We start from the raw sequence: 25893 nt of genomic DNA on the forward strand, positions 1-25893 counted from the left end.
ATTTTTGGTGTGGCCAACTTTGAAAACCACAATCTCCCACTTGTTACAAAACATAATTAAGGGTGGGGATTTTACTTTAGGAAAAACCTGGGTTTGGCTTGGAGTAAGTAGGGTTAAAGTGCTCACTTTGTATGTTGTCACTCCTATCTTCTGTATAAAGTAAGTATAGGGAATTCCCTTGTGGTCCAGTTGTTAGGACTCTGACCTTTCACTGCTGTGGGCCTGGGTTCAGTATCTGTTGGGGAACAAAATCCCACAAGCCACTTGGGCAAAAAAAAAAGCCAAAACAACAACAACAAGCAAAATTAAAGAAATAGAAAAAATAAAATAAAATAAATATAAACGAAAACAATGTTGCAAAGTCAGAAAAATTTGCTGTCTCCAGCTGAAGATCCAAAATTAAGCAATGGGTTCCCAAAACGTGAGAATAATCATACCTAACACATCATTCTCTGGAAATAGGTACAGGAAAGTAATGCCATGTAATGCTATCAGTTCAGACCCCAGGTCTACCACTTTCCATGAAATCATGGAAAAATAAGTTAACTTCTTTGTAGCTCAGTTATCTCATTAGTTAAGGGGTGGATAATAGCATCTAATTCATGGAGTTTTTGTGAAGGTTAATATAATTTTATTAATTGTTTAAAGTTAGGCATTAATGTTTCCTATTCCTCTTCTTCCTCCTACTAAAAAACAATTGCAAAATTATCTCATCATAAATGAAAGGCTAACTGGATTGCTTGAAAATATTTTCATGAATTTCCTTTGTGATTTGTGGGTATTAAGTGAGAGAAGCAGGCCCAGTGAACAGAAAAGGCCCAGGTTACACATAAACCACTGGTCTCAGAAGGTCAGAAGTAGTGGAAAGGGGACAGGGCACCTAATCAGCTGGCTTATTACGCGCTGCTCGGGCGTCCCAGCGCCAGGCTCCGCCCCGCCCCTCCTCTGGTGCCGGCCAATGGCCGCCGGCCGTCGCGGCTCGAGGCTGCTACTGGAGGAGGCGGCCGGGTCGGCGGGTGAAGCGGGGTCAGGGACTCGCCGCTCGCGATCACATCTCTCCACTGGTAACTGTCCGCTCTGCGCTCGGCCACCATGGCTGTGCTGGCGGCCCTTCTGCGCGTTGGCGCCCGCGAGCGTAGCCCCCTGCTTCGGAGGCGGATGCAGGTGAGAGGGACTGGGACTCGGAACTCGCCTCGGAAGTCTTCTGCTTGCGGCCTCGCGGCCGGAAGGAGCCCTAAGTGCAGGCCTGAGGAAGCCCCCAGCGGGACCCACGCCCCGGAAGCCAAGTGCTCAGACTTGCCGGCTCATACGGGGCGTTTCCATTCTCAGGGGCTCTCCCGGATCGCGATAATTGCTTCCTAGTGTGTCAAATGGGGCAGGTATTTTGACAGGCAGGAAGGCGCGGGCTTGGTTCTGATCTTGCCCGATGGGTAGGGAAGGCCCGTAAAACTGTTTTCGAGCTTTTCTTTAAAACATGTTTGTGAGCGTTATTGTCGAGAGATTTTGATTTCATGCAATAGGTAATCATTATGGGCTTACAGGGTGATAATAAAAAGATGTACCGACTCGGAGCAACTTCAAACCTATCAGGGAAAATAAATGGCTACTCACTTTCTTGATGAGTAATGCTTACGTATTAAGGGCGTCCAGAGCCGTGTTTCTTCTCTGGCTGTTGTATTTAGGGAACACAGGAGCGATAGCCTTGAAAGAATCTACTATTTTCTGTACATCAAAGCAAGCTAGCTTGCACCACATGTTTAGGGTCTGGCAAAAGCTAAGGAGTAGGTGGAGAAGTTCAGGATGTGGTTGGTGAAGCGTGACTTTTCCAGTTTGGTTGGAGCAATAAAGTTTGAAATCCAGTCATATTGTAAGAGTTTGTAATAATTAGAGGTATAGGAGCATTGAAATGGGGAAAAAACTATTGTCTGTTAGGTGTGATGTAACTTGAACTGGTGTGCTGGCAGTAGGAGCTGAAAGGGAGGAGCCCTACACAAGAGATTGTGAAAGAATAAGCGTAGAACTTGACAAATGCAGAGTGAGGGTGGGAGCCAAGGGAAAAGGAAGAGTCTAAAAATAATCCTGGGTGACTGAGATAATAGAAAAGTCAGGAGGAGTGGGTTTCCAGGAAACATGAGTTCTTAGCATATTTGTTAGTGTGTCAGAAATCACAAAAATGTACTTGGGTCATCCTGAGTTTCAACTAACATTTACTAGTGAATTAGGTGAAATAAGTACTCTAATTTTGTAAAAAACAAAACATAAACCAAGTGCAGAACCCTCTTAATTTATAGTTTAACTGGGAGCTTAAAATCAAACACAGTTGTTGCTGATGAGAAAAATGAAGTTGTAGGTTATGTAGCATATGATTTGTGGTGTTCATTTAATTGAACTCTAGGAATTAGTTCCATTGGTTGTTACTTGAATTAGGTGGTCATTTAATGAACCATGGAAATCCGTTTGTTTTTCAATATTCAGTGCCATTTAGTGGAATGGAACTTGATCTCTAACCCATTAAACTGGCTTTTTCTCTTTTGCCTTCAGATACACACAGGTCTCCCTTACTGTCAAGAAACCTTTATGGAATTTATCAGAGCTTGTTGCTTTCCAGCTGGAATTGCTTTTTTCTTATGGTCAAAAGAGTAGTCCTCCTCATCACCTTCGTCTACATCCATTTCTCTTTAAACCTCTGCAGTTAGATTTCTGTACTGCTCAACAGAAGAATACCAGTAATTTTCTTTTCCTGTATTTTTTCTTCTTCTTGACTTTTCTTTATACTATATTTGACACTTTTGACCATTCCCTCCTTTAAAGTCCTGTCTTGCTTTTTTTTTGCGGTACACGGGCCTCTCACTGCTGTGGCCTCTCCCGTTGCGGAGCGGAGGCTCAGCAGCCATGGCTCATGGGCCTAGCCGCTCTGCGGCATGTGGGATCTTCCAGGACCAGGGCACAAACCCATGTCCCCTGCATCGGCAGGCGGACTCTCAACCACTGCGCCACCAGGGAAGCCCTGTCTTGCTATTTTGAACCAAGATAATTTTCCTTTAATACTCAGACTTAAAAAAAAAAAAAAATCCTGCGTTGTGCCAGTCCTGAGCCTATTTGTTCCCAGATTCATCTCCTCTTCTCTTTCTATATTGCTGTGAGGCCGACCCTTGCAGGTGCCAGCATCATCTGGCTTCTGGCTGGGTTCAGAAACTGGTGGAAGTTTGGGAGATAAGAAGGGAGAAGTCAGGATAATTATTTTTTTCTTCTCTCTGCCTTAGATTGTATTTCTGACAATGTCTGCCAGTCCTTTGCTTCTTGCTTCTGCCAGGTGACCCTGACCCCTTGGCTTTGGTAACCCTGCTTCTTCCCTTTGTCTTAACAGCCTGAGCATGCTAGTGGCTTCCTGTTGCTAATCTCTGTGCTGCTGTCTCCTGTTCTCAGCTCTTCTGTCACCTATACATTTATTTATTTATTTATTTATTTATGGCTGTGTTGGGTCCTCGTTGCTGCGTGTGGGCTTTCTCTAGTTGTGTCGAGCGGGGGCTACTTTTCGTTGCAGTACGTGAGCTTCTCATTGCGGTGGCTCTCGTTGAGGAGCACGGGCTCCAGGCATGCGGGCTTCAGTAGTTGTGGCTCACGGGCTTAGTTGCTCCACGGCATGTAGGATCTTCCCGGACCAGGAATCCAGCCTGTGTCCCCTGCATTGGCAGGTGGATTGTTAACCACTGTGCCACCAGGGAAGTCCCTCACTTGTGCATTTACTTCTCTGCATTAAATTCTGTTTCACATAGAATGGTTTTTATTTTCCTGGTTGAATCCTGATGGATATTCATGGTTTTTGCATTCCCTTCCCATTCCCTTTCACCCTGTGGAGTTCTGAACCTCAGTTCTCAGGCCTTTTTTATACAGAGAAAAAGAACAGAATGTTTTGGTAAGCAAGTAAGTGGTGATAGTGATCTGATTGGCAGTAAACACCGAGAAAAATGGATAGATTCAAGAGATAGCGTGGAGATAGAATCTGTTGAACTTAATGACTGATTGGCTGTGAATGGCTGAGAGAGGAGTTCCCCAGGCATCGATAAGCCCAGCTACAGCAAATGTGTAGACAGAGGAGAGAAGAGGGCTTTGTACAGGGCCTTTGGGAGACAGTATTTCAGGACAGGCAGAACAAGTGAGAACCCGTGAAGGTGAATGAAAAGAGAAGATGGTGTTGTGGAAGAAAACCACAGGAATGTAGTGTCACCTGAAAGCCAAGGGAGGGGAGATTTCCAAGAAGGAGGGTGTATTTGTTTCCTTGGGCCATTGTAAGAAAATACCACATATCGGGCAGCTTAAAACAACAGATACGTTGCACAGTTCTGGAGGCTAGAAAGTCGGAAATCAAGTGTTGGCAGGACCCTGCTGAATCCTGTAGGGAAATCCTTCCTTGCCTCTTCTGAGCTTCTTGTGGTTTGCTGGCAATCTGAGTTCCTTGGTTTGTACATGCATCACTCCAGTCCTCTATGTGCACATGGCAGTCTCCCTGTGTCTTCACTTCCCTTCTCTGCGTATGTCTCTGTGTTCAAATTTCCCCTTCTTATAAAGACATCAGTCATATTGGATTAGGGCCCACCCTAATGAACTTATTTTGACTTGATTATTTCTGTAAGGACCACATTTACAAATAAAGTTACATTCTAAGGTCCTGGGGGTTAGGACTTCTTTTGGGTGGGGCGCACAATTCAACCCATAACAGGGAGCATTCAACAATGTAAAAATTTAATATGATAGTGTTTATATAAGATTTTAACAAAGGAATTATATAAATGAAATACATAAAATGAACATATACATAAAATGAAAAGTGTTGATTGAAATTAGCATAACTGTTTAATACTTGGAGAACTTTATAAAGTCCTGAAGAAATACAGATTTGGGATATCCGTTTTTGTTTGTTTGTTTTTTTTTGGTACGCGGGCCTCTCACTGCTGCGGCCTCTCCCGCTGCAGAGCACAGGCTCCGGACGCGCGGGCCCAACCACTCCGCGGCACGCGGGACCCTCCCGGATCGGGCACGAACCCGCGTCCCCTGCATTGGCAGGCGGACTCCCAACCACTGCGCCACCAGGGAAGCCCTGGGATATCAGTTTTATGTAAGGAAACTTTGCTTCCTCATACAGACAATAATATGCATAAACACAAGGTATTTTGAGTACTAACTGCTAAATCCTCTAAGAAGTTGAAAATTTTTTTAAATGATTAATCTGTTTTCTCAAAATGTTTCCTTGATAATGGCTCAATTTCTAATTCATTTTACTGATTTTTACAGTTATTTTGGCATATGGATAGTTCTCATGAATTTGTCTTCTGTGAACAGAAATAATAATGCTTGATGATACTAATTAGATGACATGCTTGATTAGTGAAGAATATCATAAGCAAATCATTAGTTACTCAAAAATAATGCAGTACTTTGGAAAGAGGAGTTACCGCAGCTTCCTAAATTTTATTATTATTTTAAATAAAATATATAATATGTATAACAAATATATAATATGCATAATGTATAATATGTATATATATGTTTAATTTGTAAACCATATGTATAATAGAGTGAGACTGCTTGGATTTGAAATCCCAGGTCTGCCCCATATTGGCTCTGTGACTCTGGGCAGGTTACTTGACCTGCCTGTGCTTTCGTTTCCTTACCTGTAAAATAAGAATACTAATACCCACCCATTGGCTGGTTCTATATCTAAAACATATTCCGTATACATCTTTTGTATCCACCCCTCTTGTGACCTCCCTTGCACTAGCCACATGAGCTCTTGCCTGGTCTCCTTCCCTTTTTCTACTCCTGCTGCTACAGTCAGTTCTCCATACTTCAGCCAGAGTGGTCTTTTTATAATAGAAAAGGCTTCAGTGGCTTCTCATTGCACAGACTAGAATCCAGAGTCCTTCTCATGGCCTCTTTGGTCCCTGCTTGCTTCTTTAGTCTCAGCTCAGACTGTGTTCTCCTGAGTATGTGGCTCCTGCTATACTCTTCCATTTTCTATACTTAGCATATGCCAAGTTTGTTTCTAATTCAAGGCCTTTGTCCTAGTTCTTCCCAATGCATCAAATGCTCTTTTCTCTAGATCTTCCCCAGGCTGACTCTTTTTTTTTATTTTTATTTTTATCTGTACGCAGGCCTCTCACTGTTGTGGCCTCTCCCATTGCAGAGCACTGGCTCCGGACGTGCAGGCTCAGCGGCCATGGCTCACGGGCTCAGCCGCTCCGCGGCATGTGGGATCCTCCCGGACTGGGGCACAAACCTGTATCCCCTGCATCGGCAGGCGGACTCTCAACCACTGCGCCACCAGGGAAGCCCTTTTTTAAAAAAAAATTTATTTATTTTGGCTGTGTTGGGTCTTCGTGGCTGCACATGGGCTTTCTCAGGTTGCAGCAAGTGGGGGCCACTCTTCATTGCGGTGCGTGGGCTTCTTATTGCTGTGGTTTCTTTTGTTGTGGAGCATGGGCTCTAGGCGCGTGGCCTTCAGTAGTTGCAGCACGCGGGTTCAGTTAGTTGTGGCTCATGGGCTCTAGAGCGCAGGCTCAGTAGTTGTGATACATGGGCTTAGTATCTCCACGGCATGTGGGATCTTCTTGGACTAGGGATCGAACCCATGTCCCCTGCATTGGCAGGCGGATTCTTAACCACTGCGCCACCAGGGAAGTCCCTCCAGGCTGACTCTTTAATATTCGGTTTCTCAGCTCCAGTGACATCTCCAGAGAGCCCTCTTTGGAACATCCCATGTAAAATAGGCCCTCACTCTGTAGCTCATTATCCCATTTTGTTGGCTTCAAAATATATTTACCCTACCTGAAATGTTTTTCAGAGCTGCTAGTAAGCACCAGACTTTGTTCATTTGTTTAGTGTTTCTTGCCATCATTGGGATAAAAAATAAATAAAATCAGTCTCTTCTTGAAACTTACAGTCTCGTGGGGAGACAGGCCGGTGAGGGTTACAAAATTACGTGTTTGGGACAAATAGAGTGTGCACAGGGTGCTGCAGAAGCTAAGACTGGAGTGTCTACCTCTGCCTGCATTGTCAAGGGTGGTCTCTAGAGTTCTTGGGGCAGCTGAGCTGTCCTTGAAAGATGATTGTGATATGCAAATAAAACTTAACTAGTTGTGTTCATTTATCACATATTTATCACACATTATGTTCAGTGTCTTGATCCTACTATAATTTTGTCATTCCTGGGATATTTAATGAGCTCTAGGCACTATGCCAAGTGACAAGGATGTAGCAGTGAATGAGAAAGGAGGAGGAAGGGAAGGGGGAAAAACAGGACTGCTCTCAGAAGCTTTCATTATATGGAGAGAGAGAGATTAAATATGTGAACCCTGTATTTACACAGTATGAGAGGTGCTTTGAAGGAAATAATCATGTTGAAATAGAAGCCAACTTTAAATAGTCAGGGAGAAGCACTCTGGGGTTGTATCATTTGAGCGGAGACTTGAAGAACAAAAATGAAACAGCCAAGGCAAGCTGGGGAAAGGCTGTTACTGGCAGAGGCACACTGCAAAGAGCTTGAGGTGGGAATGGGTCCAGAACAAAGAGGAGGCTGGTGTGGCTGGCACAGAGCAAGAGTGGCATGAGTTTGGAAAGAACATTAGAAAAGAAGACAAAAAAAAAAAGGAAAGAACATTAGGAGCCAGATCATACCATTCAGATCATCAGGAGCTCCAGTTCCAGGAGCCAGGAACTTGTAGGGTAAGGGAAAGACTGGATATCATTCTAAGAACAATGGAAAGCCATCAAAGGATTTTAATCAGGAGAGCGATATGATCTGATTTACATTTGTGTGTGTGTTGGGGGGGGGTTGTTTGTGTTTTTTTGTGGTTTTTTTTGGCCCTGCCACGCAGCTTGTGGGATCTCAGTTCCCCACCAAGGATTGAACCTGGGCCACTGCAGTGAAAGCACCAAATCCTAACTATCGGACCACCAGAGAACCCCTGATTTACATTTTAAAAACCGGATGGACTGAAGAAGGGAAGTTGGGGATGCAGGAAATGAAGTAAAAGGCTGTTACAGTAGCAAGAGATGGTGGCTGGGACTAGGTGGCAGTAGTGCAGATGAAGCAAAGTGGAAGAATTTAGGTATATTTTAGACACAGTATTGGTAGTACCTGTGATAGAGTATCTCTAGGTAATAGGCAAAGATGCAGGGTGAGTCCTAAGATTTTGGCTTAGCACCTGGGCAGATTGTGATGTGATGTCTTGAGGAGGGAAATGCTGGAAAGAAACTAGTGTTCTACTTTTCTGGTTATCATGGCGTGAGGCACCATGAGCAGCAAAGTCTCCCGTGACACCCTCTACGAGGCGGTATGGGAAGTCCTGCATGGGAACCAGCGTAAGTCCCAGACGGTTTTGGAGATTGTGGAGCTTCAGATCAGCCTGAACAACTGTGACCCTCAGAAGGACAAACGCTGCTTGAGCACTGCCAGGTTGGCACCATTCTCATCCCACCCAGCCCTCAGCGTCCCCATGCCCGTCTCCTCCCTTCAAGCTCTGGTTGAGCCTGAGATGGCCAGGCACATGTGGCAGTGAAGTGCCCAGGTAGTTTAGACCGTCTGCTCCAGGCAGGCATGGCTGGACAGACCCCCACACTGGTCTTAAAACAAGAGGGGAGGGACTTCCCTGGTGGCACAGTGGTTAAGAATCCGCCTGCCAATGCAGGGGACACTGGTTTGAGCCCTGGTCCTGGAAGATACCACATGCTGCAGAGCGACTAAGCCCGTGCACCACAACTACTGAAGCCTGCGCACCTAGAGCCCGTGCTCCACAACAAGAGAGGCCACTGCAATGAGAAGCATGCACACAGCAACAAAGAGTAGCCCCTGCTCGCCGCAACTAGAGAAAGCCCGCGCACAGCAATGAAGACCCAACGCAGCCAAGAAATAATAAATAAATAAATAAATAAATAAATAACAAGAGGGGAGGTGTGGGGAGGCCTTGGCTGAGCCTGCCGGCTAGTTTGAGAAGCCACACTAGCTGTTGGTGAATGTGGATGCTCTGGGCTTAAGTCCACTCCCTGCCGCAAGTTCTCCATTGTGATGGAGACCAGCAGCATTGTGATGAGGCCAAGGCTGTGGATATCCCCCACATGGGCATCAAGGTGCTAAGGAAACTCAACAAGAATAAGAAACTGGTCAAGAAGCTGGCCAAGAAGTATGATGCCTTTTTGGCTTCGGAGTCTCTGATCAAGAAGATCCCACGAATCCTGGACCCATGCCTGAATAAGGCTGGCAAGTTCCCTTCCGTGATGACCCACAATGGGAACATAGTGGCCAAAGTTGATGAAGTGAAGTCCACGATCAAGTTCCAGATGAAGAAGGTGCTGTGTCTGGCAGTGGCTGTTGGCCACATGCAGATGACAGATGATGAGCTGTGTACAACATCCACTTAGCTGTCAACTTCCTGGTGTCACTGCTCAAGAAAATTGGCAGGGGATTTCCCTGGTGGCGCAGTGGTTAATAATACACCTGCCAGTGAAGGGGACATGGGTTTGATCCCTGGTCTGGGAAGATCCCACATGCCTCAGAGCAACTAAGCCCATGCGCCACAACTACTGAACCAGTGCTCTAGAGCCTGCAAGCCACAGCTACTGAGCCCTCATGCCACAACTACTGAGCCCCTGCGTCTAGAGCCCGTACTCCACAACAAGAGAAGCCAGCACAAGGAGAAGCCCACGTACTGCAACGAAGGGTAGCCCCTGCTCGACAGAACTAGAGAAAACCTGCATGCAGCAACCAAGACCCAGTGCAGCCAAAAATAAATAAATAAATTTATAAAGAAAAAAATTGGCAGAACATTTTGTATATTAAAAGCACCATGGGCAAACCTCAGAGCCTTTACTAAGGCACAGCTTAATAAACCACACTCCCACCTTTAAAAAAAAAATCAACTAGTGTTCTAGGGTAGAAATTGAGAGGCATGAGTTGGACATTAAATTCAGGCTATCAAGTTGGCACTTGGATATATGAGTCTGGAGGTCAAGGCTGGAGACAGAAATTTGGAAATCACCAGGACATAATTGCTGTTTAAAGCTATGGGGCTAGATATGATTAAGGAGACAGTGAAGATGGAAAATTAAAAGGGGCCTGGAACAAAGCCCTGGGACATTCCAGCACTTAGAGGTTGGGAAAGGAAGGATGAAACAGCAAAGAAGACTGAGAAAAATAACTAGAGAGATAAGAGGGAGACTATAAGATTGTGTTAAAATGGAAGCCAAGAAAAGGGAGGGTTTGTGTAGTGGTTTACACATATTACCTCATTTGATTCTCACAACAACTTGTGGAGAGTATTTTAGAAAACTTAATGCTCAAGAATACTCAGCTAGTAAGCCCAGGCTCTTAACCGCTGTGCATGTTTCCCCAAGAAGAAAAGTGAGTCCCAGGTTGCTGAGAGGATGAGATGAGTATAGTGAAGTCTTTATTGGATTTTGCTATCTAGACATTGTTGTTCTTGCTCAGAGCCAACAATAGGATAGATAAAAGCCAGATTGGGTGGGGTTGAACAGTAAATAGGAGGTGAGGACAAGGAAACAAATTGTAGGTAACTTGTTGGAGAACTTCTCTTGTACAGAGGAACTAAGAAATGAGGTGAAAGCTCAATGGGAGTCTGAGTTAAGAGAAGTTTTTTTTGTTTTTTTTAAAAAAATAAATTTATTTATTTATTTTTGGCTGTGTTGGGTCTCCGTTTCTGTGTGAGGGCTTTCCTCTAGTTGTGGCAAGCGGGGGCCACTCTTCATCGCAGGGCGCGGACCTCTCACTGTTGCGGCCTCTCCCTTTGCAGAGCACAAGGTCCAGACGCGCAGGCTCAGTAGTTGTGGCTTACGGGCTTAGTTGCTCCGTGGCATATGGGATCCTCCGAGACCAGGGCTCGAACCAATGTCCCCTGCATTGGCAGGCAGATTCCCAACCACTGCGCCACCAGGGAAGCCCGAGGAGTTTGTTTTTAATTCTTTCAGGTGGGAGGAAGCCTATTACTATGCTTACGGAATAATCCAGGAGTTAAGGGGATGAGTGATGTTGGGGAGTGAGAAGGGATAACGGAAGATGTGGCATCTTTGAAAAGGCAACTGGAATGGGATCCAGGGCAAAGTGGAGAAACCAGGGAACCTTCAACTAAACAGAACCAGAGACTTTAAAGTGGTTTAGAAAAGGCCCTTTGATTGCAAGGAACAACATCCCATTTCACGCTAGCTAAGTAGAAAGGGGCTTTTTTGAAGATATACAATAGGCAAGCTCTTGGACATCCAAGGTTAGGAAATAAAGTAAAGCTGGCCTTGCTGGAACCCTAACTAGAAAATCACTAACTATGTTATCTTGTTTTGTCTCTTGTAGTGTGGCATGGTCTTTTCTTCCTTTTCTGAGTGTATATTTTCCATTCCTTTGCTTCTCTGCTTACTTGTGGCTATTCTCTTTGCTGTAACCTCTGCTTTCACATGGTGATGCTGACTAACTCCAGTCCCTTGGCCTTTCACTTCAAGTGCCCATCAGCATCCAGTTGATCGGGTCTCTCAGAGTGCTAGCTTGGTTCAAAGTCCATTCCATTTTTGGTCCTGTCAGCTCTGGCCAGTGGGAGGAGGATGGGAATCACCTTGTAGGTACTTAGGGGCTGTCCCTTCCAGACCTTTTGGAGAAAGGGGTGTAGCTGGAGAGGCAATGACTGGCATGTTTACTACAAGTAGGAAATTTTAATTCAGAGTTGGGTCACAGATAATATGCCAGAATCCTTCAGTGTAAGTAGGTTATATAAGCAGCAGCTCAATTTGGGCTTACTTAATTTAGAACTTAGATTTAACTTAAAATTACATTTTATAAAGCTTATACTTAAAAAGGCTTAGAAATTTTAAGATGATAAATTCATCAGAAGTTAAAACATACATTTCCAATGAACAGTTAATCAGATGAGAATATTACAAAAGTAGTAATTTAAAAAATTGTAACAGTGATATATGCGAACAGTAAAATTTGGAAATTAAAGTATAATGCAGCAAAAAGAAATTACCATAATCCCATTACTGAGAAGTATAAAGAGATGTAGGTTAATATTTTTTACATCATAACAAATATTTATATTACAGGAAATAAGATATGTGGAACGAAGTTATGTATCAAAACCCACTTTGAATGTAAGTATAAATTTAAATTGTGCTTTAAAATTTCAAGAATTTAAAGGAGATGTAGTCTATTAAAAATGCATATTCTAAAGCATGTATAGATGAGGGTCAGCTTGGGATGATTCAGTGGTTAGGAATAGCTAATTATTGAAATATTAAGTCAAACTCCCAAATTACCATAAAAAATTTCAGTCTAGCACCCTGCATAATTTCCTGCTTCTTCCCCAATCATTGTCTACGGTAAACAACCTTCTCTAAAACTAGGCAATGTTCTTCCTTTACTTTTGGGAACCCCCATTATATTGTGTTGGTACATTGCAGAGGCCACATGGAAGGTGCTAGAAGAAAGGGGCTGAAGGAGACTGGGGATTAGACAGGAAGGACCATCACCTGGTCACCTAGTGCTTCCTGATGTGTCCTCCTTTTGTTTCATAACAGTTCCTAAAAAGACTTAGTAATAGCCTTCGACCAGAATCTAGGGAATGGTTGTCTTATTATCTATGAGAATGTATGTATGTATGTATGTATGCATTTATCTAAGAGCATGTAGAAGGCAAGCGTAAGGAGAGAATTGTTAAAATAGTGTTTTGCAATATTTAAGAGAGCTTTTATCTACTTTTTCTTAAATTTTATATTATCTTATTAATAGTTTAAGAAATTATGGCTCTGGCTATGTCCTAGTTAAATGGTATGGCCCCCACTAACACAGGTCTTGACCCTAGACCAGAGTTTCCCTTCAGTAAAGGAAGCCCTTTAATTAAGGCTTTTTATTCAGTTAACAAGGGTAAACTGATCATTTCTTAAATTTTGACTAAGGAATAGAATTGAACCTTAAGCTTCTGGTCTATGCCTATTTTAGAACTGGTTTTTCTTAGGTTTTCTATTAGGTCTTAAATCATAAAGTACCAGCATTGAACTGATTTTAGTGCTGTTCTAATATTATTTTCATCTTTGATGGGTAGTCATTCATCAAAAGTCTGTTTCTTGGATAATACATCTATGAATTGTTTATTTATGAAAGATGATGTGGGTAAAATATTTAAATGTAATAATTTTTACCATCTTCTGTCTTGCCAGGAAGTGGTCATAGTAAGTGCTGCAAGAACACCCATTGGATCCTTTCTAGGCAGCCTTTCCTCTCTGCCAGCCACTAAACTTGGTTCCATTGCAATTCAGGGAGCCATTGAGAAGGCAGGTTAGTAGTTGCTTTACTTTTTGTGTTAAGGGGTAATGATTCAATGGAACAAATGTTTATTTTGCACTTACTATATACGTAACACTTAGAAATGAATTAATGCCTATGTTTCTGAATTCCCTTGAAAAGAAGTCCTTGTACTAGTGTTACGAATGAAGCTCAAAACTGACAAGAAAAAGAAACCATTCCTACTATATAATGCCATGTACTTTACTAGGTAATTACTAATTATTAAATTGAATAAAATATGGAAATGTCTTTTTGATTTTTTAAAAAAGGGATTCCAAAAGAAGAAGTGAAAGAAGCATACATGGGTAATGTTCTACAAGGAGGTGAAGGACAAGCCCCTACAAGGCAAGCAGTACTGGGTGCAGGTATTAGGACTACATTTTTGCTTTTACACTTAAATGTTTGACATGGCAAAATGGAGGTCATTTCAGCTTAAATAAAATGTTAAATGCATAATAGACTTATATTGGTAGAAGAAATGTTGCAGATTATAGTTTAACATGCTCTATTTTATTACAGTTTATTTGAAGAATATCTTTGTCTTTCAAAAGTATGATTTATATTGGTTTTAGGCTTACCTATTTCTACTCCATGTACCACTGTAAACAAGGTTTGTGCCTCAGGAATGAAAGCCATCATGATGGCCTCTCAGAATCTTATGTGTGGACATCAGGTAAGAAGTACCTTCTTTTCCATTTTATGACTAAAATAATATGCAGTGCTAAAAAACACTAAAAATCTAAGCATATTCATACTCTAGAAGTGAGATTCTTTCTCATAAGTGCAGTTGCTGTGTTGTTTCAGACACTCAGGATAGCTCAAATGATAGCTCAAGTGTCTGGTATTAAAAAGTAGTTTTCAGCCAGAATGTTTTAGTCTTTGGGTGCCCCTTTACTTAGAGATCTGGTTGATATAAGACACCATAAATTTTGTCTGTGCTAGAATGAGAAGGGTTTTTATCATAAATGAGAATAAGGTGCTGACCCTGGGATCAAATCGTTGATTGAGCCCAGAATTGATGACTAATTTATAGTTCCTTATGTTCAGGTTCAGCTGTAAAATTGTTCAGGCTTTCTATTGGCCTTGATGATTTTGATCTTGTCTTTACCTGAGACTGAGCAAGAGATAGGCTGCTCAGCAAACATATGCTGGATGTTAGGAGGCTAGACCTGGACTCGTAGACCTAAGAGTTTATCAGATCCAAGCCTTTTTTTCAGTTGAGGAAAGAGGTTGAGAGAACTACAAACACAGTTAGTTACAGGGGTAAAATTAGAAAACAGGTGTCCCTATCCCTGTCTAGTGCTTTCCAGCCTATCAGGGTATAACACACCAAGGTAAAAAATCAGTTGTGAGTTGTTTGCAGATTATTTCTTACATGTACAAGAATCATAATTACGCGTACCCTTGCTGTTACTCCTCCCTTGCTTTGTTTCCAGTTGTAAGGCAAGCCAAAGAGAAAAAAAAGAGTGATACCTGATACACATGCTAAAAACTGAGATGGTATAGAAAAGTATAAAATGAAAAATCTTCTTCTTGCCCCACTTTGAATCTCTGACTTATTCATCACTTTTTTGTGTATTCTACCACCTAAGAGCAGAGAAACTTTGGGGAAGTTTCTTAAACTCAGTGCCCCATGTAATGTCTTGGAGATCATTCTGTATCAGCACATAAGATAGTACTCTATTGAAATGAACAACTATAATATACTTATGGGTCCTTATTGAATGGACATCTAGGTTGTCTCCAGTTCTTCACTATTTTAAATAATGCTGCAGAGAGTACCCCTATGCATATATCTTTGTGTACTTATAAATACTTAAATCAATTCTTGTTAATTCACTGTTCTAAGCAGTATAGTGTAGTGGTTAAGAACAAAAAGTCTGGAGCCAGACTAATTTCAAATCCTGGTTTTGCCCATCATTAGCTGAGCATCTACTATGTGGACATTCACTGGAGATTGGTGAACAAAACATTAAAAAATGTCGTGTGCACGTCTGTCTTCTGGAAAAATTCCTAAGAGGAGAATTTCAGAGTCAGAGATTTAAAAAATTTGATATTTTCAAATGATTTCCGTGAAAGTTATACCAGTTACATATTTTCCAAAGCTTGTGAGAGCTTGTTTGCCTATACACAAGGTAACACTGACATCAGGTATTACCAAACCCTTGTCAAACGGTCATGAGATTGTTTAGATGTTTCAGAACAGTTTGAATGACAAGGAAAATTTTGTCTCAGTTGATTTTTTTGTGGTTCTCTAGCAAATGCTTTCAGTTAGTGTTCTTTGATTCATTTGTGCATGTATAAAATTATCTGACTTACAGGAATACTAGGAATTGCCTTATTTTGAATATCATCTGATTTTGGAAAATGGTCAATTTTATTATATTCTGTAGAATAATTGTTAACTTAATTTCTGTCACTTATTATTGCCATCATCCCCAGAAAAAATACTCAGTATTTCAGGATAACAGAATAAAACTTATATGAGAACTATTTGAGACTCTCCATATTTGAAAACAGGCAAAATATTTAGGTTTCTTTGGTATAGAACTTCTATTTGTCTTTATTCTTGATTAAAGACTGTGAGAATATAATATTGGCTTTAATTTTATATTTACATTAATGTTTTATATTAAACTATTTTTTAAAATTAGCCCTTATAATGCAAATGAATTTCTTAATCTGTAATTACAGATTAGTTGATTAATATTTATTAAACTTCTACTATATATGCCAGGCACTAATGACATAAAAATAGATATGACAAGGGTTTCTGGCCTCAAAGGAGCTTAGTTTAGTGAGAAGATTTGACATATAAATATAGCTACAGTACAGTGTAATATTATTAATAAAAGCAATGCACAGTAATTGGGTAACACAAAAGAAGGAAGGGAAGCTGTTCCAAAAAGGGATAGAAATACGTGGTCAGGGAAAGCATGAAGTGGCTGTGTTTTGATTAGTTTTAAAGGAAACGTAGGTGTTTTACATGTTGGTGGATAGGTTAGAAGTGCAGAGGTGGTGTGAATTAGCATGGTATCTTTGAAGACCTTGATTTTCTTTTTTTCTTTTTGGCTGCACTGTGTGGCATGTGGGATCTTAGTACCCCAACCAGGAATTGAACCCGTGCCCCCTGCAGTGGAAGTGCAGAGTCTTAACCACTGGACCTCCAGGGAAATCTCTTTGAAGATATTTAAACAGTTCTGTATGACCTCAGGTGTAGGTCCAGGCATGAGACTGGAAGGGGAACGAGAAGTCAGATTGTAAAGGGCCTTATGTGCTATGCTGGTGAGTCCTGTAAGGAGTGGAATGACCAGACTTATAGTCTACCCAGAATGACTCAGATGAGTGTAGATGACACTTGGGTGGAAGGACAGGCTGCATATCAGATGATCAAGTAGAAAATTACCATAGCTATCTGGGAAGAGTTGATTGGGAGGATCAAAATTAAGGAAGTAGGATTATTTCCGAGAACTGAGATTACATTTTTGGCAGTGTCAGTGAAATGAAGGGTTAGAAGAATTTCAGAAGACGGTTCTACATTAAAGATGCCTGGCATTCTTATTAATGTCTGATTCTGATCTTAATTATCATTACACATTTCAGACCATTTTGTTTTACCAGTGTCAAGAGGGTACTTCCTATAGTGACTGTATAGCAAATGTTTAATAAAGTCCATGTAGAATACTTGTTTGTTGCAGCTGTGTAAAGGGTATAATGGGTTTGCAACTACAGTTGACCCTTGAACATGGATTTGAACTGCCTGGATCCACTTAATGGGCAAATTTTTTTCAATAAACACGTACTACAGTTGAATCTGTGGATGTAGAACCATGGATAGGGAGGGCCGACTGTGAAGTTATACACAGATTTTCAAGTGTGTGGAGCGTTGATGTTCCGAATCCTGGTGTTGTTCAGAAGTCAACAGTACTACTTGAATTGACATGGGTTTTTTTTGTGTTGCTGAGCAGGATGTGATGGTGGCAGGTGGGATGGAGAGCATGTCCAATGTTCCCTACGTAATGAACAGAGGAGCAACACCATATGGTGGCATAAAGCTTGAAGATTTGATTGTAAAAGATGGGCTAACTGATGTCTACAATAAAATTCATATGGTAATTATTGCTTTTTAATGGAGAAATGCCATGTATATAAAATACTGCTTGATTTTAAAAAAATATATATTTAATTTAATTAATTAATTTTTATTTTGTTTATTTATTTATTTTTGGCTGCGTTGGGTCTTTGTTGCTGCATGTGGGTTTCTCTAGTTGCAGTGAGCGGGGGCTACTCTTCATTGCAGTGTGCGTGCTTCTCGTTGCGGTGGCTTCTCCTGTTGTGGAGCATAGGCTCTAGGTCCGCGGGCTTCAGTAGTTGTGGTGCATGGGCTTAGTTACTCCACAGCATGTGGGATCTTCCTGGACCAGGGATCAAACCCATGTCCCCTGCATTGGCAGGTGGATTCATAACCACTGCACCACCAGGAAAGTCCAATATATATATCTCAGAAACTGAACTGAAGGATATAAATGTTGATTGAGCCATTCATTTTAGGAAAATGTTTTTCTAAGTTCATTGCATCAACTTGGCTCAATTGTTGAATAAATTTCCCCACACTGAAATAGGGCATTTTCTGACATTTAATAATGGATTCCATAGGTGTTTAATTATTTGTCTTCAAAATAGCAACTTCTGGGCTAATTCAAGTATTTGAGGATGAGATATGAGTAAAAAAATTACCTAGTACAGAAAGAAGTATATTTTAAGAAAGTAAATTTAACTGCTAACCACTATTTTATGTTATGCAAAGTTAATTAGTTTTTTAAAACTTTCAACTTCTATCAGGGCAACTGTGCTGAAAATACTGCAAAGAAGCTGAATATTGCACGAGATGAACAGGATACTTATGCTATTAACTCTTATACCAGAAGTAAAGCAGCATGGGAAGCTGGAAAATTTGGAAATGAAGTTGTTCCTGTCACAATTACAGTAAAAGGTTGAAGGATAAATAGATTTTAATTTTTAGTAGACTTTACCTGTTGCTAAATATTTTATGTTTAAGTTTTAGTACATTTTTATCTTTGTTAATTTCAACTGAGGATGCTGACACTGCTGCTTATGGTTAATAAAGGGAAATATTGCTAATTCAGAGGTAATATTTAATTTCTAATATAATTCTTTCTAATATAAGCAACAGATAACACACTAAGTTAAGTGAAAAGGTGGGATTTATTAGAAGGCCACTTGGGGATTCGTCCCAGAAATGAAAGATGTATGGCAGCAACCAGTCAGCTCTGGGAACTTTGGTGATTGGAAGTGGATAGTCAGTACCATTAGGACATGCTGTCTCGGCTTTTCCATGCTGCTTTTGTTCTTTATTGTCTCAGCCTTCCTGTGGTGCTGCCTCCACCTCCAGGGTCACATCTGTAGGGCTCTCAGTCACAAAAGAAAGAGACCTCCTCACCAATTGCAGCAAAATAAATCCACAGTAAAGACTCAATTAACTTGGTTTAGGTTACATTTCGATTCTAGAAATAATTACTGTGATGAGAATGATGGGAGTACCAAAACATATCCAGCCTGGGTTGGACATCTACCCCTGGGGTTAGAACAATGAGGGCTGTGATCATAGAAGGAGGCTGAGAGAGGAGAATGGGATGTAGCTGAATAGAAGATTTAAATTGCATCAGGCTACTTAATAAACTCTTCTTTAAGACACTAACAGAAATTATTGATGGTAGATTCTTGAGTGGAATTTACTTGGGATGGTTTAAGGTATGTGGGCATACAGGGAAGCACCGACTACCAGGCATCTTGTGTACCGTTTCTTACTGAGCAACTAAGTATCTTCACTGCTAAGATTACTTAATTTAAAAGATTTCTGTTTTAGGTAAACCAGATGTAGCGGTGAAAGAAGATGAAGAATATAAACGTGTTGATTTTAGCAGAGTTCCAAAGCTGAAGACAGTTTTCCAAAAAGAAAATGGTTAGTATTAAGAAATGAAGCATAAGAAAAAAGAGTCAGTATACCGTATCTCGTCTTAGAACTGCCTGAGGATTTAAAAATATTCTAGAAAACAACTAGATGGTATTTAACATATATATTGTTTTATATATATATATAACATATATATGTTATATATATTTATATACACATATATATATTTAACATATATATTCAATATATCAGGCTCAAGTGAAGTTAACAAAACATGATATTTATCCAAAGTATATTTAAAATTGCTTAACAGTTAATATTTTCTTTGCATGTCTGTTTGAACTTTTTTTTATTATTAATTTTTATTGGAGTGTAGTTGATTTACAATGTTGTTAGTTTCTGCGGTGCAGCAAAGTGAATCAGTTATGCATATACATATATCCACTCGTTTTTAGATTCTTTTTCCGTATAGGTCATTACAGAGTATTGAGGTAGAGTTCTCTGTGCTATACAGTAGGTTTCTATTAGTTATTTATTTTATATAAACAGTTAATACTTTCAATATATAAAGCCTCTGGAACAGGTTGTAGAATAATGTAGAACAGTTTTTCATATGAACTTCATCTTGAAAGTTTTTCATGATATGAAAGTCAAGTTTACATATTATGTTAAATATATGTAAGCCTCTGGAGGACTAAGCTGATAGCTGTTTTTCATTGTTGTATCTCTAGTGCCTGGTTCTCAACAAATAAATGTTGAATGTTAGTGTAAATGGGAGCCCAGGTCCTTTGAGGAAAAAAGGTCAGTTCTGCTTTTAAAATTGGCTGTACACAGCTGCGATAATAATCTGAAATAACTTTTTTCCCTTTTTTGATTGAATTTCTCAATACTAACTATAGGAGTGGATCAATCTCTTTTATTAAAGCATCATATAAAAATTTATATTGCAGGAAATTCCCCGATGGTCCAGTGGTTAGGACTCCATGCTTCCGCAGCGGGGGCACGGATTTGATCCCTAGTCAGGGAACTAAGATCCCACAAGCCTCACAGCTCAGCCAAAAAAAGAAAAAAAAATTTATATTGCAAAAGTATATTTTAATAATTTTAGCAGCAGTCTATTTTAGGGTCTTCATTGGTATTTAAAAGAAAACAGCTTAATTGACATATAATTTGCATACCATAAAATTCTCCTGTTTAAAATGTACAGTTTAGTGACTTTTAGTATTCATTTAACTTCAAGTGATTGTAGAGAAGAAGAAATATCTGATTTTGACACTGATTTGCAAAATACATCAGTGCCTGCTCTACCGTGAATAAGCAAAGACTTAGTGTATGCTAGGAAAAATATGAAGTGGTCCTTATCTTTGAGGAATTATGAACCAGCATTTACCCAGTGCCATCACACATGCCTTTTGAGGTAGCTTGGAATAAACTGTTACAAAAAACTAACGTAAAGGGACTTCCTTGGTGGTCCAGTGGCCAAGACTCCACGCTCCCAATGCAGGGGGCCCAGGTTTGATCCCTGGTCTGGGAACTAGATCCCACATGCCACAACGAAGATCCCACACGGGGCAGCAACTAAGACCCGGTGAAGCCAAATAAATAAATTAAAATATATTAAAAAAAATCTAACATAGGGCTTCCCTGGTGGCGCACTGGTTGGGAGTCCTCCTGCCGATGCAGGGGACACAGGTTTGTGCCCCGGTCCGGGGGGATCCCACATGCCGCTCCGCGGCTGGCCCCGTGAGCCATGGCCACAGGGCCTGTGCGTCCGGAGCCTGTGCTCCACAGCGGGAGGGGCCGCAGCGGTGAGAGGCCCGCGTACCACAAAAAAAAAAAAAAAAAAAAATCTAACATAAAAAGGCATACTGACATCAATTGTGTTATACACATACACATTTAATTATGTGTATTTTCATGAGGGCAGGAATTATCTCCATCCGTATCTTCACGTATCTAGCAACCCAGGCAGTATTCTGCAGAAATTTGTTAAATTGATCCAAACGAATTCAGTGTGAAAGAATGTTCTGACGTCATGCTCATTGATACTTTCAGGAACAGTAACAGCTGCCAATGCCAGCACACTGAATGATGGAGCAGCTGCTATGGTTCTGATGACTGCAGATGCAGCTAAGAGGCTCAGTGTTAAACCACTGGCAAGAATAGCAGGTAGAAAATGTTCTGAATTTGTTTATTCCTAAACTCCTATATTCTTCCTGAAATTGAGGTTCTTTGCCAGTAATATTATATGTAATATTGAAGTTGGCTATTTCTGTCTGTAGGTTGTACTTTGTGACAGAATTTAACTAGTACATGTTTTAATTGAGATAGAACCTCCTTCAGTATTTTCGTTAGGATTTGATTTGTATAAGAGAAAGCTTTTAAAAATCTTTCCCTATCCTGGATGATGTGTGGGAGACTACAGGGTACATGTTTTCCCCTGGCACTGGGGGGAAAGGTAGCCAGGTAGAATAAAAAGAATATGGGCTTAGGAGTACAGAGATACAAAAAATCTAATTGTACTGGCATTAATTATTAACTGTGTGGTCTTGGCATGTCCTCAGTCTCCTTAAGACTTTTTAGCTATAAAATATGCCTTGCCTAAGGAGTTAAACAGATACCATTTTGTTTAGATCATGGTTTCTTAACCTCAGCACCATTGACATTTCACAACAAATAATTGTGTTGTAGGGGCTATTCTATGCATTGTAAGATGTTTAGCAGCTTGGCTTCTACCCACTAGATACTACAATAAGTGGCATTCCACCTGTGCAACAACCAAAAATATCTCTAGATAATGTCAGTGTCCCTGGAGGCAGTTCCCCCTAACTCCCTATCTGTGAAAGTCAATGGCTTAGATGACTCGTATAATCTTGTAAAGTGTAGAATCTTAGAAAAGGCACAAATACATTTAAATACACTACAAGGTTTAGGAAACTTGCATTTTTGCATATTATATGAGTTGTTAGATATAGCTTTGGGTGCTTGTAAAAAGATTTTAACGACCTATTTTTTTTTAATAAAGCATTTGCTGATGCTGCTGTAGAACCTATTGATTTTCCAGTTGCACCTGCATATGCTGTACCTAAGGTGAGAACAAAATAACAGACCATAACTCATTGTGCCAATTTCTGGTTTTGCTTATACCAAGGTTGCATGTTTTAGATTTTACATGTTATTCATCCACCAAAGCATAGAGGTAGCTTAGTTTCAAATCTTCTCACTTCTCCTGAAAACAATTAGAGAGCAACAAGGATAACAACAACAAAAGTAAAGGGGCAACCCACAAACTATATTTTCAGTGGAACAGATAAAAACTACATGATTGAATTCCTTGTGTGGAACTCACATACCTGGAATGGCAACCGCAAAGTGGGAGGTTGGTGCAGCAGAGAAAAGAAGGGAATGCTGAGGGTCCAGGGTTCTAGAATTCAAAGCAAATATTCATTATTAGAAGGAGAAGTCTTCATCCTGAAAGGGAACTCCTGGGAGCTGGTCTTAGAGTAAAACTGGAGATGGAGAGGACCTGTCTGTTCCAATTGTCAGTCTGAGTCTTTGTGGGAAGTTACTAAGGGGTCCCAGGAAAGGAGACAGTGTTGTGTTGGTTTAGGGGTTAAGGGATCTTAGAAGACTCCAGCAAATGTTCTCTTTCAGATGTAGAGGGCCTCACCCTGAGAGAGAATGTCTGAGGGTGGCACCTAGATTAAAAAAAAAAAAAAAATCAGTGGGGAATAAGGATAGAGAAGGATCAGAAACAACAGGGAGTGATGATCTGTCCAGAGGTGGCAGATCTCAGAAAGCAACACAGTTATACATCTTCTGAAAGTGAATGTGCATCACATTGGAAAGGAAGGGTGATAAACATTTCTCAGCTAGATTCTGAGAGCTAGAAAGTGGCTACACTTAGGTACCATCTTTTGTTTCATGGTGTTGGAACTAGAGGAAGCTGTTTGAGCTGTACAGCTTAGAAAGCTACTTGAGCCTGCTGGAGGAAGAGAGCAAGGAGGAACAAAGGTTTCATGTTAATTTTATTGTTGCTCACAACAAAAAAATTTCTAAAGATAAACACCCTCCTGCAATAGCTGAGGAACTGTCAAAACAAGAGATCATATAATAAGACTTTAGATAAATCATTTACAATGAAAAGCTCTGAATAACTTCCCCAGATAACCCCACAGCAACTTTTATAAAGCAGAAACTCTAGGGGATGCAATGAAAAATTAGTAGAGACTAATATACTTCTTTCATTTGATAGATAAAGAATCTAGAACTAAGCAACATATAATCAGTAAGGTAGATCTTAAGAATATGTATCAACTATGTACCCCTAAATAAAGAGTATGTTTTTTCAGTTATCCATGGAATGTTCAAGAAAATCAAGTTTTCTCTCTCCAAAATAGAAATACGATAATGCAAACAAGTCTTTGATTACAATGCAATAAGATGAGAAATTAGGACATTCCCTGACAGTCCAGTGGTTAGGATTCCACACTTCCACTGCAGGGGGCATGGGTTCGACCCTTGGTCAGGGAACTAAGATCCTGCATGCCGTGCAGCGCCCCCCACTCCCCCCAAAAAGCAAAACAAAAAAGATGAGAAATTAAAATCAGAAAATAAAAGGGCCCTTCCTCCTGGAAACTAAGAAACTCCATATTTATGTATTACATCAAAGGGAAATATAAACGAAAATTGCAGAATTTCAAGAAGATAATGAAAATGTTTTGACTTAATTATCTGAACATAATCTATATTTTTAAAAAATTTAGGTTCTTAAAGATGCAGGATTGAAAAAAGAAGATATTACAATGTGGGAAATAAATGAAGCCTTTAGTGTGGTCGTACTAGCAAACATTAAAATGCTAGAGATTGATCCCCAAAAAGTGAATATCAATGGAGGAGCTGTTTCTCTTGGACATCCAATTGGGTAGGTAAAATTATAAAGAAAAATATACCTAGGTTAATGGCTGCCTTTGTATATTCCTATCAAAACTTAAACTGCTTCATGGTAATTCTTGTTACTCTTGGTTTAGCAGTTTTTCTTCCCACCCATCCTTCATAAGGCAAATACCATTTCTGATAGGATCCCCACTGAACACAGATCTGTTCCTTGGAAACTAATATTGTTTTATGTTGAAGAAGATAATTTAAGAGTAAAATCTATGCTTAGGCTTTTCAAAAAGCTGTAACCATTCTTGGGGCTTCCTTGGTGGTCCAGTGGTTAGGACTCCACTCTTCCACTGCAGGGGGCATGGGTTCGATCCCTGGTCGGGAAACTAAGGTCCTGCATGCCGCTCCGTGCGGACAAAAACAAAAACCAAAAAACTGTAACCCTTCTTGAAACAAGTCTCCCAAGTTAAAGTAGTTAAATTCAGCTATAAGTAATGGCTAATTTGGTTATTCATACAGTCTATCAACCATTAAAGTACCAAAATACTTTCTTAATCCTAGGATGTCTGGAGCCAGGATTGTCGTCCATTTGGCTCATGCCTTGAAGCAAGGAGAATATGGTCTTGCCAGTATTTGCAACGGAGGAGGAGGTGCTTCTGCCATGCTGATCCAAAAGCTGTAGACAACTTCTGTTGTCTAAGGCAACAACCCTATGTAGCCAGAAAGGCCTGCTGTAATCAGGGTGACTGATTACCCTGGGTCAGCTTGTATGAAAATAATCTGTTTCACTTTTTATTATTTTCAGCTCTTTTAAAAAAAAATAAGATAAAAAATCAAATACCCAAACCTTTTGAGATTACACAGTAATTTTTTCTTCTACTTTACATTGTTTCTAATCTTGAACACATTTTTGTTATAAGGCTGTACTGTTTAAAATACCACTGTGCAATATTAGTGACTTATAAGTAGCTAGAAGCTTCCATTTTAGAGAATAAATCTTAATTTACATTTTTGAGGACTGTTAAAGATTAAGTGAATGTTATCTATCATTAATTTAGATTTAATAGACCCTTCAAAGTAAGAGCAGTTATTCTGTGCAAACTAGGAATGCCTCATATCATTAGTCAAGAAGCCAAAGACTATAGTGTTGCTAGAAACAGGAGGAACCCATGTGCTCAGATCTGAAGTGGGTGCAATTTCTCTTAACCTCATCATTCAGAATTTGTTTGGGGGTGGGGGTTAGGGTTTTTTCTCTGAATTACTACAGTAGCACAGAGAGTGGGAAAGAACGTGGAAACTAAACTGCTCAACTGAATGGATTTCTGAAGGGAAGAGATCTCCACTTTCATTATGCCACAATGCCTGTTCTTAAGCAGAAGAAAATGCAGCACAAGTATCTTGAGTTGCATCTCATCTAGGAAAAAAAAACACTGTAGGCAGGGGCTATGCACACCAACCTCAGCTGCAGTTCTGAGAAGGGAAACCTGTTCAAATTGATGTTGACAGTAGTTGGGCAGTAGAGGGGACAGAAAAGTGATATTACATATATCTCATGGCAAATAATTCAGTGAATTATTCAGTGAATCCTTATCTTTGAAGGAAAAAAAAAAGATAACATGGAAAAAAATTGTTCTTAAGATTCAAAGACTACTTTCAAAAATATCTGTATAGTAATTACAGCTCCCTTTTGCAGCTCATTATGTGCTAAGTACTGTCCTAAAGGCTTTATTTG

The 25893-nt window shown here is 40.3% G+C and overlaps 2 protein-coding genes across 2 annotated transcripts in view; both read left to right on the plus strand.

The window, feature by feature from the left end:
- Nucleotides 1-6556, plus strand: part of CUL5 (cullin 5) — a 130522-nt gene extending 123966 nt beyond the window's left edge. Inside the window, exon 20 of the mRNA XM_059070358.2 lies at nucleotides 6153-6556. Within this exon, the coding sequence (XP_058926341.2) occupies nucleotides 6153-6528 (376 nt within the window). The 3' untranslated portion in view covers nucleotides 6529-6556. The remainder of the gene's footprint in view (nucleotides 1-6152) is intronic.
- ACAT1 (acetyl-CoA acetyltransferase 1) lies at nucleotides 925-25007 on the plus strand. The gene is made up of 12 exons (XM_059070367.2): nucleotides 925-1164; nucleotides 12100-12147; nucleotides 13213-13330; nucleotides 13609-13704; nucleotides 13912-14012; nucleotides 17308-17451; nucleotides 18182-18332; nucleotides 19227-19322; nucleotides 21330-21443; nucleotides 22300-22364; nucleotides 24041-24198; nucleotides 24723-25007. Exons 1-12 carry the CDS (start codon nucleotides 1093-1095, stop codon nucleotides 24841-24843), a joined length of 1284 nt encoding a protein of 427 aa, XP_058926350.1. The 5' UTR covers nucleotides 925-1092; the 3' UTR covers nucleotides 24844-25007.
- Nucleotides 25008-25893: the final 886 nt, after the last annotated feature.

This window comes from Kogia breviceps, chromosome 7 (genome assembly GCF_026419965.1).
Source record: "Kogia breviceps isolate mKogBre1 chromosome 7, mKogBre1 haplotype 1, whole genome shotgun sequence".
Taxonomy (NCBI): Eukaryota; Metazoa; Chordata; class Mammalia; order Artiodactyla; family Physeteridae; genus Kogia; species Kogia breviceps.